The sequence below is a fragment of the Prosopis cineraria genome, unplaced genomic scaffold (assembly GCF_029017545.1).
Source record: "Prosopis cineraria cultivar Desert tree isolate PC_DT_omini unplaced genomic scaffold, ASM2901754v1 PC8, whole genome shotgun sequence".
In the NCBI taxonomy this organism is placed as follows: Eukaryota; Viridiplantae; Streptophyta; class Magnoliopsida; order Fabales; family Fabaceae; genus Prosopis; species Prosopis cineraria.
The window spans coordinates 16,566,843-16,586,134 of NW_026555339.1; the positions used below are offsets into that span (position 1 = coordinate 16,566,843).

General features: G+C 30.3%; 1 protein-coding gene and 1 long non-coding RNA gene across 5 annotated transcripts; both read right to left on the bottom strand.

Annotated features, from left to right (window-relative positions):
* Positions 1–463: 463 nt before the first annotated feature.
* Positions 464–5,202, bottom strand: LOC129319064 (uncharacterized). 4 transcript variants are annotated; one of them, XM_054964094.1, is made up of 5 exons: positions 4,697–5,202; positions 4,007–4,100; positions 3,617–3,710; positions 2,999–3,077; positions 464–2,558 (listed from the first exon to the last, which is right to left on the bottom strand). In XM_054964094.1, exons 3-5 carry the CDS (start codon positions 3,621–3,623, stop codon positions 2,231–2,233), a joined length of 414 nt encoding a protein of 137 aa, XP_054820069.1. In that variant the 5' UTR covers positions 3,624–3,710; positions 4,007–4,100; positions 4,697–5,202; the 3' UTR covers positions 464–2,230. The 4 variants fall into 4 exon arrangements, 2 of the variants coding, with proteins under 2 accessions (XP_054820069.1, XP_054820070.1); XR_008595403.1 differs by lacking the exon at positions 3,617–3,710; XM_054964095.1 differs by lacking the exon at positions 4,697–5,202 and having other exon boundaries at positions 4,007–4,362.
* Positions 5,203–5,426: 224 nt separating this feature from the next.
* On the bottom strand, positions 5,427–6,302 carry LOC129317931 (uncharacterized). Its single transcript, XR_008595103.1, has 3 exons — positions 6,178–6,302; positions 5,989–6,048; positions 5,427–5,619 (listed from the first exon to the last, which is right to left on the bottom strand). It is a non-coding gene; the product is annotated as an uncharacterized LOC129317931 (long non-coding RNA).
* Positions 6,303–19,292: the final 12,990 nt, after the last annotated feature.

The window sequence follows — 19,292 nt, forward strand, 5'->3', positions numbered from 1 at the left end:
GTGATAAGTCTTCATCACCCTCTCCACCAATGAGCCTCTCAAGTTTGGAGTAATTACATATTTTCAATTCCTCCAGTGAAGGTCAATGGCAAGCAAGAGAATAAGGGAATAGCCATTTCACTTTGCCGCAATCATATATCTTCAATTTCCTCAACTTTGGTAGGCTTGTAATAGTGGCATGGGTGAACACTTGTTCAAGACTACTCATTCCATTCAATGTTAAAGTAATCAGGTAGGAGAATACTTGTTTTGTTTGAAGATGGTTGGCATCAAAGTTATCAACGATGAACATTTTCTCTGAACAGTGTAAAATCACTAAGTACTTTATCTCTAAATTTAGATCTTTATGATCCCACATACAATTCTCCAACCAAAGGCAGTTTGCTCTAAAAATGAGATCTTTCATTGATGAACATAGAGCAGAGATTGTGAAGCCTTGAATGAATAAAGCTCTTAATGCTTCTGTACAGCCATCAAAATATTCTAGAAAAGGGCCTTCATATGTATCTAAACTGCATATGGAGTCATAGATAACATACCTCTTCAATCTTGAAGGAGGAAAACTTGCTGGGATGGCAGATTTATTATCCCAAAAGTATAATTCTTGGAGCTGCTCACATCTTCTAATTAATTCTAGAAAGCATTTCTTGATTGCGCAACCAAACATGTCCAAAATTTTCAACTTTTTCATTTCTACAATTCCAACAGGTAATTTATCAAATTTAGAATTACACAAATCAAAAATCTCTAATTCTTTAAGTTCACCCAAGAAAGAGATGTCACCCAATACTTTTCCTTTAAGGGATGACGTATGAAGATTTCTTAATGTCACAATTGATTGCAGAATTGAACATTTAATTTTTTTTTTCCTTATAAGACCAAGATATCCATTCAAAGCTAAATATTATGAGGGCCAAGACTTTTAGTGCTTCTGTCCCTCCAAAATGGTCAATGAACCCTTGAGGATGAAGTAGCATAATCTCAAGTGTTGGAGAATGCAATTGATTAGAGAGCTTGAAATTCTCATCCAAATTCCACAATGGCAGTGCCTTTGTATCTTTCAAAATTTGATGTTTATTCAACATGATTGAAACAACATTTCTTTCGACCAGAATTGCTTGAGACATTTTCTTCATAATCCTCAAAGCTACATCTCACACCACATCATGCAATTTTACACGAGTCTGTTCATTGGTAGGCATTAATAAACAAGAATCTAACAACCTCTCAATAGTGACTAAAATCTCATTCCTTGCATCATCCACTGTATAATCACTGTCACTTAGCTCAAGAATAGTCCCCATGCCAAAACGAATTAAATCCTCTATATGGATTTCATGATCCTCAGGAAACATAGAGCACAATAAGAAAAGGGACCTGGCTAGTTGACTTGGCAAATTGTCATAACTTATTTCCAGCACTGCGTAAAGGCTGCTCAAATCTTATTCAATATCCAGCGAAGTGGGATGTTGTAGCCTTTGTAGAGTTGACTTCCACACTTGAATATTCTTTCCTTTTAATATGCTTCCTACAGTCACAATTGCTATGGGTAGACCCTTACACTCTTCAACAATCTTCCTTCCAATGCCATCAAACTCATCATTTGAGACATTGATTATGTTAGCACGCATCTTGAACAAAGCCTATTCCTCTTCCTCTGTTAAGAGAGGCAGTTTAGTTATACTCTCACAATCCATGGAGACACATACATCATGAAGGCGAGTGGTTAACAAGACACAACAACCTTCATTCACTGGAATGCCAATTTCTTCAAGGCTTAGCGTTTTGCTCCACACATCATCTAAGATTATAAGAATTTTCATCCTTCTCAATCCCATTAATAGCCTCTATGCAATGGCAGATTTGGTTTCCTCGTTGAATTTCAAACCTGCCAGTTCTTTTATTTCCTCTTGGATTTTTCGAACATTTAGAGATTGAGAGACAACCACCTTGATCACCTTGTCAAAAATCTTCAGTTGTTTAACTGTCTCACCTACCTTGATTGCTAAGGTGGTTTTACCTGAGCCTCCAATTCCATACTGTCCAATCTTGTTCTTACCATATTTAATGGCCTCTAAAAGACGATTGTATGCTAATTTCCTTGAGTTGAATTCCATGAAGCCCTCGAAAGAAAGCATGCCTGGAAGTAAGGTTAGCTGGGAAAATGGCTCAAAGTTGGAGTCTATTTTGAGGTTCTTGATCTGGTTAGCCTTGTCATCCATTTTTTTGGCTAAAGAATATTCCTACGTGGCACGTTCAAACACTTCTTTGCTCCTCCTTCTTCAACCTCATGCTGCAGATTTTGCACAGCCTCTAGAATAGCATGAACATCATCCAACCACTTCTTCACGTATGGCATTATCTCTTTAGTTTTTCGATCAGCTTCTTCCTTACGGTTTTCCATGTCTGCTAGTTTGACCTCCAGGTCTTCTCTTGCGTTCTTAAAATCTCCAATGAATTGGTTGAAGAAGAACAAGTAACGAGCACCACGTGAAATTGGATCCCATATATAGACGCTCTGCAAGCTTGGTCGCAATATTACTCCCAATCTCTTCCATCTAATGCAATAAAATGCAAGCACATATAGTAATTAGTGAGTTAAATATTGCTGTTAGAAGCACGCGTATGACACACACGCGCCATTTTTTAAATTCTTTTTTTGGTAACTAACTAATATATATTACTTGATAGTAAACACTAATTTTTCAAATAAAATAAAAAGTAAACATGTTGCATGACATTTTTCCATTAAAAAGAAGGAAAATAGTTTATGTTTGTATAGACGAATTATATTCCTCACACACACAAACTAAAGTCTAGAAGCATGCTTATATGCATATGACGTACATAATTAGGAGATCTGACTGAAGAAACCAGTTAATTATATGAGAGGGCGGTGAGAGACAAAAATCACCGTGTAAGCTTTGTTATATATATTAAATACCGGCCCATCTAATTAAACAAAGCATGCATATATGCATATAATATGTACAGCTACCTGTAATGTAAATTGATGATAAATTTGGCGATATTTTTTGAGTCGTACAGAAGAAAGAAGTAAACAAATTGATGCAGTCCTGCAAGAAGAAATTAAGCAATTAACTGCAGAATAAGGTCTATTCTTTTTTTTAAAAAAAAATAACAACTGAGTTGTAGAATTAGTTATTCCTAATTTCTACAATTCCTAATTTCTACAATTAAGTGCTATATGATACATCCACCAACGCAGAGAGATGATAACTGAAACTAGATTATGAGAATGAAAGAAAATCAGGAATTCTAAAGAAACAAATAAACAATAATTATTCACAAAAGCTTGCATTAAGGAGTTTCAATTTCAACAAATTCGTTGCTGTAAATTTATTACGCAATGGTAAAAGCTTAGATATTCAACCTTTATATACTTAAGCTACTTGCTTCCTATAAATTAGTATGAGTGGATTTATTTTTTAAATAAAAGTATTAATAATTAACAAAAGTTAATTAGTTAGAAGACTGTTAAGAGATTAAAGGAAAAGGAACATTAATCACAAAATGATAAAACCTTGATCAATAAATTCAACAAATGGCAATGAAAATGACAAACCCTTGTAGGGTGATTAATACAATGTGATACCTCTCATATAGATTTTAAGGTCACCAACTAATTAGGCGATTAACACTAATTGCACCTTGTCTAATTCATCCTTCCAACGAAGATGAATCATCTACTAAAAAAAAAAAAATACACATATCTCAATTTGATAGAAAATAAGTATCACAGTATACAAAGCCAACCAACAAAAGTTTTACCTTGTGGAAGTCATGTGAAAGGGAAAAAAAATCATTTTTTTTTATCAATCTTACACTAAAGTTCATAAAACTTAATAAAATTTAGTCTATTATTACATCATTCACATAATAGAACAAAGATCACATTTCCGCTTTGTTTCTAAATATGATCTCTTGTTAAAAGAAATATGATTTATTGTAATGTAAAATGAAGAACTTATATTCTGTTATTTACCTGTAATGCGACCTGATGACTATTTTGCCCTTTTTTTTAAGGCAGAACAATAATTAATGGAAGCAAAGCAGAAGGATGATTATTAGAACTGCTTCTGAAAAAACAAAAAAAGAAACATTAGTGCAAGCATTAGTGTAAACTACGAGGCTTTAAATAAATAAACAATTAACGCGAAAAAGTACAATAACATTATTCTTTACTTGAATTTGTATGTAATATAACTAGGACCTTCAAAGGTCACTAGATTATACTTATTAAAAAATCTCACCGGATTATACAAAAAATGTTCACTTTTCTATGTATTTCAATTTAAAATCTGCCCACACATTCTTAGGCCGCTTTTGTAAGTAAAATTAACATAAGTTAAATATAATTTATAATACCTTAATATTTTCAAAACTTCTAAATATTCATCAACGCCTCATTTTGAATTTATTTTTCATCATATTTTCAAATCAAGCAATTTTTTTTTTGTAATGATTGATATGGACGTAACAGAGAAATTTCATGTACTATGAAATGCGAGTGAAAATGCAACCTCATATTATAAATATAAAATCGATCATGTCCGCTGTTATTTTTTTTCATATAATAATATATCTAAATAACGACAAGAAAATTAACATGCATGTAATTTACTCATATTCCCATGCTACATGTAAGATAAATAAATGATATTTGGATAATTACCTGTAATTAGATTTGATGATAGTTTTGATATCTTTTAATTTTAGCCAGAAACCAATGCAGAAAGATGATAGCTGAAACTAACTAATTATGAGAGTACAAGAAAAGCAGCAATTCTCAAGTTCATCAACGTACAATAAGAAATTATAGACAACAACGTAAATTAATCAACACTCTTTAAAAATGATATAACAAAATGGAGAATTTCTTAAACAAAATTGAAATTATTTCCATTGATTTCCAAAATTGAGTAGCAGAAACTATAAGCCTGTTTCGTTTCTGTTTTTGAAAATATTTTTTTGTATTTTAAAAACAAAATTAAAAACTTGTTTAGGCAAATGTTTTGAATTTAATTATTTTCAAAACTGTTCTCATGTTTTAAAAAAACAAAAAACCTAAATATCTTAAAATTGCTTTCATTTTGTTTTATTTTAGTTTTCAAAATACATTATATTTAATTATTGAAAGCTGCAATCACCTTGACCAATCACTATTGTAAGCCGCCGCCACTAACCACCGGCTGTTATCACTATTGGTTGATTTTTTAATTGTAAAACTATTTTTAAATTAACATAAACCTGTTTGGTTGTGTTTTGTTTTGAAAACCAATTTTAAAAACTATATTGCAAAACAATTTAAAAAAAATAAAATAAGCAACCAAACAAGCTTATATAACTTAGCCCAAAAGCATTGTAATTAAGTATTATTCACATAATTATAAGAGACATTTAAGTGGAAAAATTCCTTGTATATTTATTTTTGGATATGATTTTTTTAATAATCAGAAGGCTTAGCAAACAACTAAAATGAAATAAGTAAAAGAATATAAAATATTTATTCAATTAATCAACTAAAATGCTGCAATCAGATTAGACAGCAAAATAATTCGCCGAGATGACCATGGAATCAAATTGCCTGATGACCACCTTCAAGAAAGAAAGAAACAGAGAATCACTTAATTAAGAATATGGATCTTAAATTCTAAAGAATTCAATTTCTACAAATTCATTATTTTGGGATTCAAAAGAATGAAATAAAACAAAACTCAGTACTTTTTTTATAGCGCTCTTTCACCAAACTTCAAATAAAAATCTAGAATAAATAACTTTAGATGTTAATTACACAATTCAGATTATTCATTTTTCATTATCATCACCATAGCCAAAAAGTGCACAAACATATTTTTCACAACCATTCCAATAAAAAGAAGAAGATCAAATGTTCTCTTTTTAAAGGAAATGTAATTTATCTACATGTAAAATATATAAACAAACAAATTATATTATGCTCTTCACCTTTAATATGAATTGATGATTAGAAGAAGGATGATGACTTGATCTTCTTCTGAAATTACACTAAAAGAAACAAATGTGTAAACTAATTAGAGGCTCTTTAAATAAATAAACAAAATTTATGTACACTAAAAGAAATTATTCTTTAAAAATCAATAAAACAAAAGAATCTCCATGATAACTAATATTTACCAGCAAGATGTATAGATGTCTTCGATTAGATTTCAAGAGTCTGAGCAACAAAGGAAGGCTGAAGAAAATGATTGATACATATAGTGACTGAAATGGTTTTTCGGAATTTAAAGAAGGCAATAGATCACTGATTCATGACAAGTGCCCAAGAACAAAAGATAGACGAATGAATTTAATAAATAAAGGCATGACAGGAATTTGTTCTTTACTTGCAATCTTGAATGATTCAGACACCAATTCCGAAGTTCAAGTAAGACATATATTCATTTACAAATGTTGATTTGAAAGTTATTCCGTGCATTTTGACTGCTTTAGCTTTGTTGCATTGCATATGTTGCTTTAATTTCTTTCTTTTTGGGTTTATTCTATGAGTTTTTTTCCTTTGAAGTGCAAGAAAATGAAAGTATCCCTTCTTTTTTTCTTTTAGTTGGGGCCCAAGGAGCTCATGTTAATTGTTTAGTTTTCAAGTAACAAATCAATAACAAGAAAGATGCACGCGATATGATATAAGTCATTCTTCAAATATATATGTCATTATATGTGTGTGTGTCATAATGTGCGCGCGCGCGCGTGGCAAAAGAATTATTTATGTAAGATTCCGGAAATGGTGATTCACTTGTATCAACTTATGCAAGACTCTTTTCTCGAGTAGAGTGCTTGTCTCAGATAATGTTTATGTCGCTTGTTGATTTTTTTTTTGAATTAGAATTAATCAGTTGAACATATTTTATTTATATTATATTGAAACCAATAAATACTAAGTAATTGTTAATGCATTATTTTACTTCATCACATTTTTTTATAGAAAATCTTCCACCTTGTCATATGTAATTGTTAATAGCGTTTGGTTTAATGAAAGAAGGAAATGCTGAATTGAAAAATACAATTTATTTATAATTTTTGCATATATAAATAATTGCCTAGTTTGTTTTATTATATGAACACACAAGTCAAGTAAAATGAAGTGACTCAACGAAGGGTCGTGTGGATTTTCAGAACACTCAACAAAACCAAAGGGATTTTTAGAAGGAAGGGAGAATTTCATATAGAAGAGGCGGAATAGGCATGACTGAGACTGACCGATTCCATGCAAAGCAACAAAACGGCGTCGTTTCCACACTTGATTTCGGCCGGCCCTTATTCTTTTGGCCAAAAAATCTCGGCCATTCTTAAAATCAACGACCTAGAACTGCCAGTGGTTACCACACTTTGCTTTGATCTGTCTCATATATCTAAAGCACCTTGTTGAGTTGTCACTTTGTGCTTATGACATTTCATCACTCGTGAATAGCAATTACTTAAAAAGGTTCTCAAGTTGCTAGACCCATTTGATGCATTATATTTAATTCGATTAGTAATTTGAAAATAATTTAATTTGATGGGGATGATGAGGATGCATGAAACGAAACGAAGTTTCATGCTGTTATATGTTATTCTACTCTCATCGAAGTGCATTATATACAGAATTAAATTTAATTTTTAAATTTGTTGTAAATTTAGTCACATATTATTAACTTTCACGTTGTTTGTGCAGGTGGATGTCCTATAGTTTCATGATCAATTTAATTGTGAAATTAAGGACTTGAGCTCTTCACTATCATGGTTGGTGTCAGTTTATTCAATTGGTACAAGTAAGTCATAAGCTAATTAATGCACTTCTAGGCAATATATATTTTAGTATTTATTTGCTCATGCTTTATTTTCTTTTGTATTATTTAGAGCTTTGAACTTAATGGACGGACTTGGAGTAATCCTTACAATTAGTAACGAGTAGAAAATTGGTATACAATAATGAAGAACATTAGAACCCAAAATTGTTTTAAAATTCAAGATACTGAAAGTGAAGCAGCTGGTGAAGAGGATGTGGGTGGGACCTATCATCTATCTTCCATTTCTTTTCATGTATCTATCTTACGATCCTGAAATTTTGTCTTGGTTGTGCACAAATGGTTCCTGCATGTAGAAAATAAATCCAACTTTTTAAACGTCCCTGAATATTTGCCTCTTCATCAACTATACATTGTTATTAGATTTTGATTTTTTAATCATGTTTAATTTGGTGTAATTACACGTTCTATGAGGAAGTTCTAACTTCTAATCTAATATAAAAGTTTACTGTTTTCTTGATTGTTAATTTATTCTTTCAAATAATAATTTTATATTAATTGATAATTGATAATATCCTATACATAAATATTTTTTCTTTTGCTTCAGTATCCTAGGTCTTTGACCTAAACTAATCAAATCGGTAGCTTGTGGGCACTTTTTTGAGAAGTATACCAAAAGCTCAAACTTGAGAGTTTTGGTTAAGCTGAACCAATTCCTAGTTAATTGATCCAAACACCCCCTGTGGTATATCCTATGAATAATTGCAAGAAATATAATATAATGGCACATGCTTGTGTTGTGATTGTTACCACTATTATTTGTAAGGAAGCTATTTTCTTTTTTATGCAGCTATTTGCTCTTTTTCCTCATGGTTTTCTGATAAAAATGAATATGGAACCATCATTGTAATTTTTTTTATAATTAAAAACTTTTTCCACAACGAAATAAAGGACAATGAGAAATCACTTATTAATGTAATATCTGAAAAATTGAAATCCATTTCAAGTGTTGCAAATTAAGAGTTCCATGCAAGCCACACAATTATTATATAATTATACAACTCCAACACATATCAAGAAAAAACAGAACTTCAAGTAAAACATATCCCTTTTTTTTCATTTTGTATAATCTTCGACACACTGAGACAAATTCAACAAATGTTCACACTCCATTTAGTAAAACACAACTGCAGATGAAGAAAGCATTAGATGATCCAAAGCTCATCCATCGGCACCCTTTTATTTTCCAATTTTCTGATTCGATCTCCGAGTCTGAAGAAAAAACAATGAATTAATAGCTTAACCATGACACCAGAATGGTACCGGGCAAAATAGAAACTAACCACCTTACTTATTTTACATGTTTTTTAAAATAGTCATCAGATAATGTGGATTAAACTTGAGCTAATTATTTATGATGATGATAATAATGTGTTAAAATTTTGTAAATAGGGAAACTTAGTTATTTTCGGTTATTCTTAAATGACTAATTAATATTACTGCAATACCAAAACCTTTTGGGATGATTCGAATTTCTGTCAAAATAATGAGTGGCGCGCGCGCGCGCATCTAAATAGAAATTTCTCACGTGAAAAAAAAAAAAAACGGACATGTTATTAGGAGGGAGGGTGGGAAAACAAGCCACTTTAAATAGCTAAGGGCCTGTTTGGCAATTTATTTTGAGAATAGTTTTTTATTCTCCAAAAAAAAAAATTTTGGTAATGTGTTTCAAAAAGTGTTTTAGAAAAAAAAATATTGTTCTGGGAAATAAAAAAATAAAAATATCTTTTAAGTGTTCTGAAATTATTGTTTGGAAAGCAAGAGAAAATGAAAAAGAACACATGTTTTCTGTTATTTTTTTATTCTCAAAACATGTTCTACAAAATACCAATTCTTAGAATAATAAAACAAAAAATAATTTCAAACAGGTCCTGATTTGCTCAATACTATTGGTGACAAAAACGACAATGTATAAATTATGTGTATGGCAAGACTACAAGGTAAAAGATGAAGTGTGGTATTTGACGTGGTGACAGAAATTTCGATGCACAAAATTATGTTATTGGTTAAAAATAATAAAAAATAGTTCAAAGGAAGAGTGTGCAAATAATATATTTATCGTATATATAGAAATAGTGTAGATAATTAAGTACCTAATGAGGAAGATGCTGCATATGTTTGGACAATCTTGTATTCTCATGTTCTAGATAATTGAATGAATTCATAACCTGCATAAATCTCTTTCACTTTGGCAACCCTTTGAGATCTAATTTATTGAGTTTAGGGAACAGCTTTTGATGATGATGACTAGCAACTTGTTCCCTTCGTGACCTTGAACAACCTCCTTAAGTTGAGAGCAATAACATATATATATTTCCTTCAATGAAGGACAATGAAATGCTAGAGAATAAGAAAACAACCTTTTCACGTTACGGCAACTAGCAATTTCAATTGTCTCAACTGTGGGGAAGCAAACAGTGGAATCAGCATAAATTTTTTGAAGTGATTCTTCATAAAATATTCCCTCCCATTCCTTGCAATCTCTAACAATAAGTTCCCTCAACTTTGAAAAACTTGTAATTGTAGCAAGAGTGAAATTACTTCTTAATCTTGGACATTTATGCAATGCATGCAACACATTCAAGCCTAAGAAGGCTTATAATTTATGTGGGGCCCATCCAAATACATTCCAACTCTAGTAGATTATTTATCCATACAGAACACAATTCTGAATTCACCACCCTTACTCTTTCATTCTCATTTTCCTATAATGTATAGTATTCAATGATTACATGACAATCCATGCATGCTCAATATATGAATCACATTAAATTGAATGGTACTGTAACATTACAAACTAAGCCCCATTAATTTTACATGTTTTAAAATTGGAGCAACATAATCTCACCAAGATGGATACACACGCTATTTAGCTAGACCTTTGTATGTTATCAAGTGCACAACATGAATATATATATATATATATATATAATTCATTGAAATATATTTTAAGGGAGTATGATACTTTAAGCCCGACCCGAATAGGCTTAACCCCTGAAATTTCTAGCTCTATGTGTATGTAGAGTAGGCAATTTTGGCCAAGTCCGACGGGCCAGCCTGAACTCGGGTGAAAAAAGGCAAGGCTAGACTTGGCTATATAAGCTTTTTTAAGATGGTAGGATACTTTAAGCTCGACTCGAATAAGCCTAACTTGCCCGAATTACCTGCTCTACATATAACTTTTACATTATTTTCAATCTTTAGTATTATAATCTTGTACTTAGTAGTAGTACCCATCAAAATTCAGTTATTTCAATCTCTTTACATCTTCATATCCGGGTAAACTATGGTAAGGGAGCTCGGAAACCTATTGTTACTTTTTGAGACTTAGCATCTCTAGCACACTCAGTACTTGTTATTTTTATGAAGAATAGTATGTTATAATCCTGAAATTTTGGTTTCATTGTGCACAAATTGCTTTTCTTGGAGACAATAATAAATTCAACAACTTTTAAATGTCCTATGAAATTTTTTGCGTCTTCATTGAGTACATATGGTTATTGGCTATTGATTTTTTAATCATGTTTGGTGAAATGACATGTTCTATGAAAAAGTAGTTCTAATCTAGCAAAATAGTTTAGTGTTTTGTTGATTGTTAATTGGGAAAATACAATCATTGGTTCTTATAATTTCATTAGGTTTTGATTTTAGTCCCTATAATTTTTTTCTAATGTTTTCAATTCTTATAGGAACTAAAAACACTAAGGTCTCATTTGGTTACTATAAAAGAATGGAATGAAATGAAATGGATTGAAAATATAAAGTAAAAATAAGATAATAAAAGAGGAAAAGTGAACACATTCATAATGAAGAGGGGTAATTTAGTTTATGAGACTGAGAATCACTACAAAAAAATGGCTCTTGGCGGTGACTTTTAGTAGCGACAAAAAAGTTGCCGCCAAATGTATACTTTTGGTGGCAAAAATTAGAACTCACGCTAAAAATAGACCTTTGGTGGCGACATTATGTCACCGCTAAAGGTTGCCACCAAAAGTTAATTTTTAATGACGATATTTAATTGTTGCTAAAAATACTTTTTGCCGTGACAACCTATCACAGCCAAAAGTATTTTCACAAAAAATAATTACAAAATTAAAATAATTTTTGTAATTATTTTTAATGGTGATGAACCTTCGCCATCAAAAGTATTTTTAAAAAAAAATAAAAAATTATAAATAATTTTTGTGATTACTTTTTAGTGGCAACAAATTATCGCCGTCAAAAGTATATTCATAAAAATAATTTTTTCAATTACCTTTTTATTTGTTTAATTATTTTATAATTCTGAAAAAATAATTAAAAAAACTTTTAGTGGCAAAATTTGTTGCCATTAAACGTATTTTATATAGAATGAGAAATAAATAACATTAGAATATTAAAGTTATATAGATGTTGTAAGATGCAAATGACATTGCAGACTACTTAACACATTATGCATTTGATACTTGGCTTGGTATATAAATGGTGTCTACTTCATTTGTTGAGCTTTACTTTTGATTGCCACATGATTATTTAAATAAGATACTCCATATGTAATGGTTATTTAAAGTAAGCAACAAATAAAATAGGTTAAGAATACTTAACGGTTTTTTGAATTATGGATGAAATTATGTATAAACTTATTAAAGTTTGTTTATGTTAAATTGTAAAGTTGTTAGAAAGTATTCCCAATTAGCTTTAGATTGACTCTGTTAAAAAGACTTTAATGAAAGTATAAACTAATTTAGATTAAGTCAAAACAAGATTCCTTCTATTTTGATTATGAAATATCCACTTAGATTTTTAACTTGGATTTTTTTGTGTTTAGCATCTACTTTGAGTTTATTACATATTCACCCATTTCCTATCTCAAAGATAGTAAAAAATAATCGTCCAAAATGAGTGTCAACAAAATTTATATGATTAAAATAAAATTTTTATTAAAATATTTTTAAGATAATTAAAAAATTGTAGATAAAATTTATTTTTAATAAAAGAAGGGTTAGCATTTAACTTGCGAGAAGATAAAAGTTTAATAATTTATTTATTAATTTTTGAGAAAAATATGAAAAAAAAGTAAAAGATATTTAACGTAAAGTAATATAATACATACTTATAGATAAATTATATACTTAATTATTTTATTTAAAAATAAAATAAAATTTAAAAATTGGTAAAAAAATTTTATAAGAAAATTATTTAATATTTAAAAATTATTTCATTTTAAGTTTATTTTCCTAACAAAAATAATATTTTATTAAAAAATAAAATATATATACACACTCATAGAAATTATTTTAACATATTAATAAATGAAAATAAAATAAAATATATGTATATATTTTTAATAATATATTATTTGATATATGCATATGTAATTAAATAATATATATTTAATTTTGCATAAAATAATTGTAGATGCTTTTTAACTTAACTGACAACAATGGAGGACTTAAGGGTTGGGAGGTGGAGATCAAGGGCTCAAATCCTAGCTTAGGCATATTTCACAATTCACAATGAATATATGACGTGGCATGTGATGGTGACAAGGCACACACATGGTGGGTGACATGGTGCACACATGGTGGGGTGATGTGGCGCGTGCTGTGGCACGAGGAGGTGCACACATGATAGGTAATGTGGCATAAGGTGTCAGATGATGTGGCACAAGGAGGCACTGACTTTTAGTGGTGACCCTTTAGCGGCAAAAAGTTGCTGTTAAAAACCAAAGTCGCTGCCAAAAGTCTTTTTTTTGTAGTATATATTAATGAATTTTATCATGCTTATCATGAAAGGAAGGGTGATTTGGTTCAATTTTGTCTTAATTTTTTCAATCCATTTCTTTCTATTCATCAAATAGGACCTCAAAAAACTAAAATTATAAGGACCTAAAAAATAAACATGATCCAATCTTTCTGAAACTATAGGGACTACAAATACTAAAAAAATTACAGGGATTAAAAGCAAAATTTAATAAAATTATAGGGACTAATGATTTTTTTTTTCTTGTTAATTTATTCTTTCAAATACTAACTTTATATTAATTGATAATAAGATGTGAATAATTGCCAGAAATAGAATGGGGCGTGGAAGCTATTTTCTCTTTTTGCCCATGGTTTTTTTGATAAAAATGAATATGGGTGCTATTATATACTCTCTCCATTCAAAAATATAAGTCATTTTTTGAGGAGTTAAATGTTCAAAAATATAAGGTATTTTTAATTTTTTGAGGTGTAATCATTGCTTCATTTTTTTTCAAAAGTGCCCCTATTGATAATAACTTTATAGTTATTATTGGGTATTTAATAGGGATAACTATAGAAAGATAGAGTTAGTTGGAAAGTAGTTAACTACTTTATTGGAGGGTGAGATTCGGTTAAAAATGCCTTGTATTTTTTAACGAGGGAGCATATATATATATATATATATATTTTCTAGATAATCAAAAGCTATATTGCCACAATGAAATAAAGTGCAATATAAGAAGTCAAATCAATACAATGTCTGAAAAATTGAAATCCATTACAAGTGTTGCAAATACAACGAGAAGTCCATGCAAGCCACACCGCTCCAATGCGTATCAAGTAAAGGAGAACTTCACAAAAAAAAAAATAGAGAAAATTACATCTAGGTCCTAAAAAAAATTTTAGTATCAAGTCACATAAAATGCACAAAATACTGCTAAGTTTTAAATCCTTGACAGAGGACATTTACAATTGGACAACGGACATTTATAACTTGCTATTACAATTTATTATTTTGCTTTGCCAGTTGTAATTTTACATAAGACTTGTGTGTCTGTCATGAAAGCATTCTAGCTAGTACTCAAATTTCCTCCAAAAATGTGTTTCAATTTTGGCAACTTTGCCAGAGTTAATTCCTTCAGTTTGAGAAGCAGTGGCCGATCCTCATGTTCAGCTTCTTCATCACCATCTCCATCAACTAGCCTGTCAAGTTCAGCGCAATACTTTATAGTTATTGTCTCCAATGAAGGACAATGAGAAGCTAGAAAATAAGAGAACAACCTTTTCATCTTGTTGCAATGCCATATCTGAATCTTCCTAAGTTTGGGGAAGCATACATTAGAAGAAGATGATGATGATGGTGAAAGGTTCTTAAGTGATTCTTCACAAAATATTCCCTTCCATTCCTCACATTTACATACTTTAAGTTTCTTCAACTCTAGGAGGCTTGTAAGGATAGTAAGAGAGAAGATACTTTTTAATTAATGAATAATGAACAACTTTAGGAGGAGGCTAGTCAGATTAGAAAATGATTAGTAATGACATAGGTATTTTAATTTAAAATTAAAATTGATGGTATATTTTTTATATATCTTGGAGTAGTTAACAAGAAGAATTTGTGGCTTAGTGGAAATGACTTTAGATGTTAATTTACAGGCTTTGAGTTTGAATCTCCCAAGATATATGTCACGTCTAAAAAATTAGACGTGACTAGCATGAGATATATGCACAAACATACATTTCTTAAGGCTTGATCAAGGAAACTTTAATATAATATTTTAATTCATTTGAAATAGAATGGGAAGTCATTATAACATTTTTATATAAATAAAAGATTCCTAAACTTTTTGGTAACAATTTTGGCAAATCATCCCTTGTAAATAGGACCTCTTGAAATCTTTACAACATCAAGCTCCTACACAACAGACAGATAAATCGATCACAAATCAGGATCCTATCTATAATTAACATGGAGCACCTAATCATAGTTTCAAAATTTGACATGTAATTAAACATTTACATCAAAAGGAAGCTAAGGTGTCTTCAAATGATCTTCTAATTAATAGATCAATGAGCCCCTCAAAGGTCAGCAAAAGGCACATTGTTAACTATGTTATTTAAGACCAAAAATATTTTTAATGAATAATGTCCCAATTTATAGTTGTAAGAAATAATGAAAAGTAACATCAATGAGTCAATTATAAACTTATCAAAATAATCAATTTTAATAATATAGACATATACTCATAAGTATCAACACCAACAACTATGTAAATGTATAAAGTATGAACATATGAATTCAATAAAAAAATTATTAGAAATTCAAGTTACACCTTTAATTTTCTCATATGCTTGAACACTTTGGGATTTATGTTTCTCAATACAGAATCCATATATAGTAAAAATAACCATTTACTTTTCAAAATCAAACTTAAGGAAAATAAGTATCAAAACTCTTTCTTTAGCAAGACTTAATTATAATGATTAACAAGTATGGACACGCAATCCATAAAGGTAAATAACCAACAAGCATGAACACACAGTTCACGGAATAAATAACTAACAAGTGTGACTTGAAGCTATGAAAATAAGCACAAGCATAAAGCCCAAGAAATCAAGCGTAGACACAAGGCTCACAAAAATAAGCGTGAGTACTATGCTCACGAATAACCATTCCTTCATTCCACATGCATTGGCCATTGTTTGGGGCTAGCACTTCCTAAGCACTCTGCTAACTAAGTGTACTATGACATGCCAAGGGCTAATGAATTTGTCATTAGTAACTAGTGTTTTGATTCAATTCCACAATTTAAATAAAGCATGTATAAGTTTGTAAAATCAATTTATTATCTCTTTTCAATATTATTTCTCATCAACATAAATGAATTTATCTATAAGTATCCCATGCATGAATTATGATAAAACAAACATTATATTTTCATATATTCATTTGAAGAATACATTTAACTCTTTTCAATATAATCACTACAAAACATTATCTTTAATGCTCTCCCACACATGAACCATAATAAAATGTTTTTTTTTTACACCGTAAGATCAATCAATATTGACATCATGAATGTTTGTGAATATTCATTCAAAAATTAATCCTAGTTCCTTTTGTAAATTTAATGTAATGCAAGAATTCCCAAAATATATTAATTGATAGTAGAAATAAATCTTAATGTTAGTTAGGTATATTATATATGAATACGTTTAGTCAAAATTTCAAGCAAAATAAATTTTCTAATAATTAAGTCATTGGGATGCCTTTCACTTACTTGAGCTTAAGACAATAATTTTCTCCTTCTAAAGTACACTTCTCTTTAGAGAGAATGACAATTAAGGACCTGCTAAGAACATTAATCCCAATTACGGACTGTGAAATTTTAAAATATCAGTTAAGGACCATGGTCCTTAATTGTGATTAAAAAAAATGTAATTTGTGAGGTGGGATTCATTATTGCTACTTGGGAATTCACTAACCCAACTTGAGAAAATTTGTAACGTATATTGTGAAAACATAAAACCCCACTTGGAAATTGAATGTTTAACAAAAAGTGCCACTTAAAAATTTACTAACTCAACTTGAAAAAATGTCTAACATATATTGTAAAAACATGAAAATTCACTTGAGAATCGATTATTTAATAAAAAAACACCAATTTGAATAAGTCACTTTTCATTAATGATTCTCAAGTGGGGTTTCATTTTTTTACAATATACGTTAGAAATTTTTTCAAGTCTAGTTAGTGAATTCTCAAGTGGTGCTTTTTGTTAAACATTCCATTTTCAAGTGGAGTTTTATGTTTTCACAATATATGTTAGTAATTTTCTCAAGTTGGGTTAGTGAATTTTCAAGTCGCGTTAGTAAATCCCACCTCACAAATTACATTTTTTTTATCACAATTAAGTACCATGGTCCTTAACTCTGATTTCAAAATTTCACGGTCCGTAATTAGGATTAATATTCTTAGCAGGTCCTTAATTGTCATTCTTCCTTCTTTTTATTGCCCCTTAGATACCCTATTACCAACTTCTACAATAATGACTCTTCACCGTGCATCTTCAATAGACATTAATTTCTTCTACAATTCTCTCTAGTACACAAAGTTATAATATTATACCAACACATAATTTAAAGAAACAATACCTTTATTTACATATACATGCCCTTCCCAACATCTAACTAGAAGCCATAGCATTCATTTTAAATATTTAAAGATTTAAATAAATACAATAAGCTACAAGTCAAAAATAAATAATTAAATAAACATTCTTTATAGGCCTTATCTCACCTTCCAACACTTATATCCTAATTTGCAATGGAAAATTTGAATAATTTATATTTTAAAATTTTTAATGATTCATTTCCCACACTTAGTTTTTCATCTAGATCAAAACAATTTCTCCTCCCTCAACTCATCTTACACTTTATGTGCATTCTAAAATCAAATCATATACAAGTACCAAAATCAATCATACAACTCTCAAGGTTCTTTATAAAATTTCCTAGATTCAATGTCATAACAATATTCAACGTTCCTTATAGAGAATAATTTTCTATCAAAACAATTTAATTACTAATAATACAATCATCACCTTAATTTCGTACCAATTATCAAAATTCTTCCTTTCAAGCATTTTATCGAGCTTCAAATATGCATCCAAGTTCAAACAATACCAAACCCCTCCCTTCTCAACTCCCTTTCCAAAATTTTTTTCCAATTTCAATATTTAGACTAAACAGACTTCTCAAATTCCACATTTTCAGCAAAAAAAAAACAATTTTAACCTCAAAGGAAAAACCCAAAATTCACATTTATCTCCATTAATCTTAACCCAAAACAATCATACCAAATTATTTGATGAAAATGTTTAATTAAGATTTAAATTTTAGGTTACTCAAATCCCCTCTCTACACAAACGAAAATGGCAGTCAAACAAAGAAATAATAATTCACAACCATAGCTACCCAAAACACGCACTCACAGAATCATCAAGAAGGAGAAAAATTCAAAGAATACCCAATTAGTCATGCTTGAATGAAATTTCAAAAAATACCAATTCAAACACAACTCTTCTCTAATTTTGTAACTTAGATAAAACCTTAATTTCCCCCTTTTTCTAACAACCAACAATTTAACTGAGGAGAGAACAAGTTCCTCATACCGAAACAGTGATGAGAAAGCAAGGAGAAGAGCTAAATGTCAAACATGGAAGAGAAAGAGATGAGCTTTACCCATCCCACAATCGAAGACAGCAGAGAAGAGGAAAGAAGATGTTCGGCGCTGTTGCACTCGAAGGAGGAACGGCCAGAAACGTTCACGACCCTAACACGAAAGAGAAGCTCTGACTATGACACCCACAACAAAGGAACGAATAGAGAAGAAGGTGCGAAGGATAAAGGGAAGGCGATTTTTTATAACCTACATCACCATTGACGTCGAAGAATGGTGATCAGATAAGCTTTATGATGGCTCGCAATGGTGAGCATTTGGCAACATGAATCAGAGAAGAGCAAAATGAATTTAAATGCTTCCATGCGACACCACAACGAAGGAAGAAGAAGACCTTTCATAGTCGCCGGCTCCACATGAAAAGAACGACAGAACAAGACCAAGAACATGGGTGAGGATTCGTGCGTGCTCTCTCTTCCTTAATCTCTCTTGATCAACTGCTAACCCCAAATGGAGCGGAAGCTTCTCGTTTCCTTTTATCTATG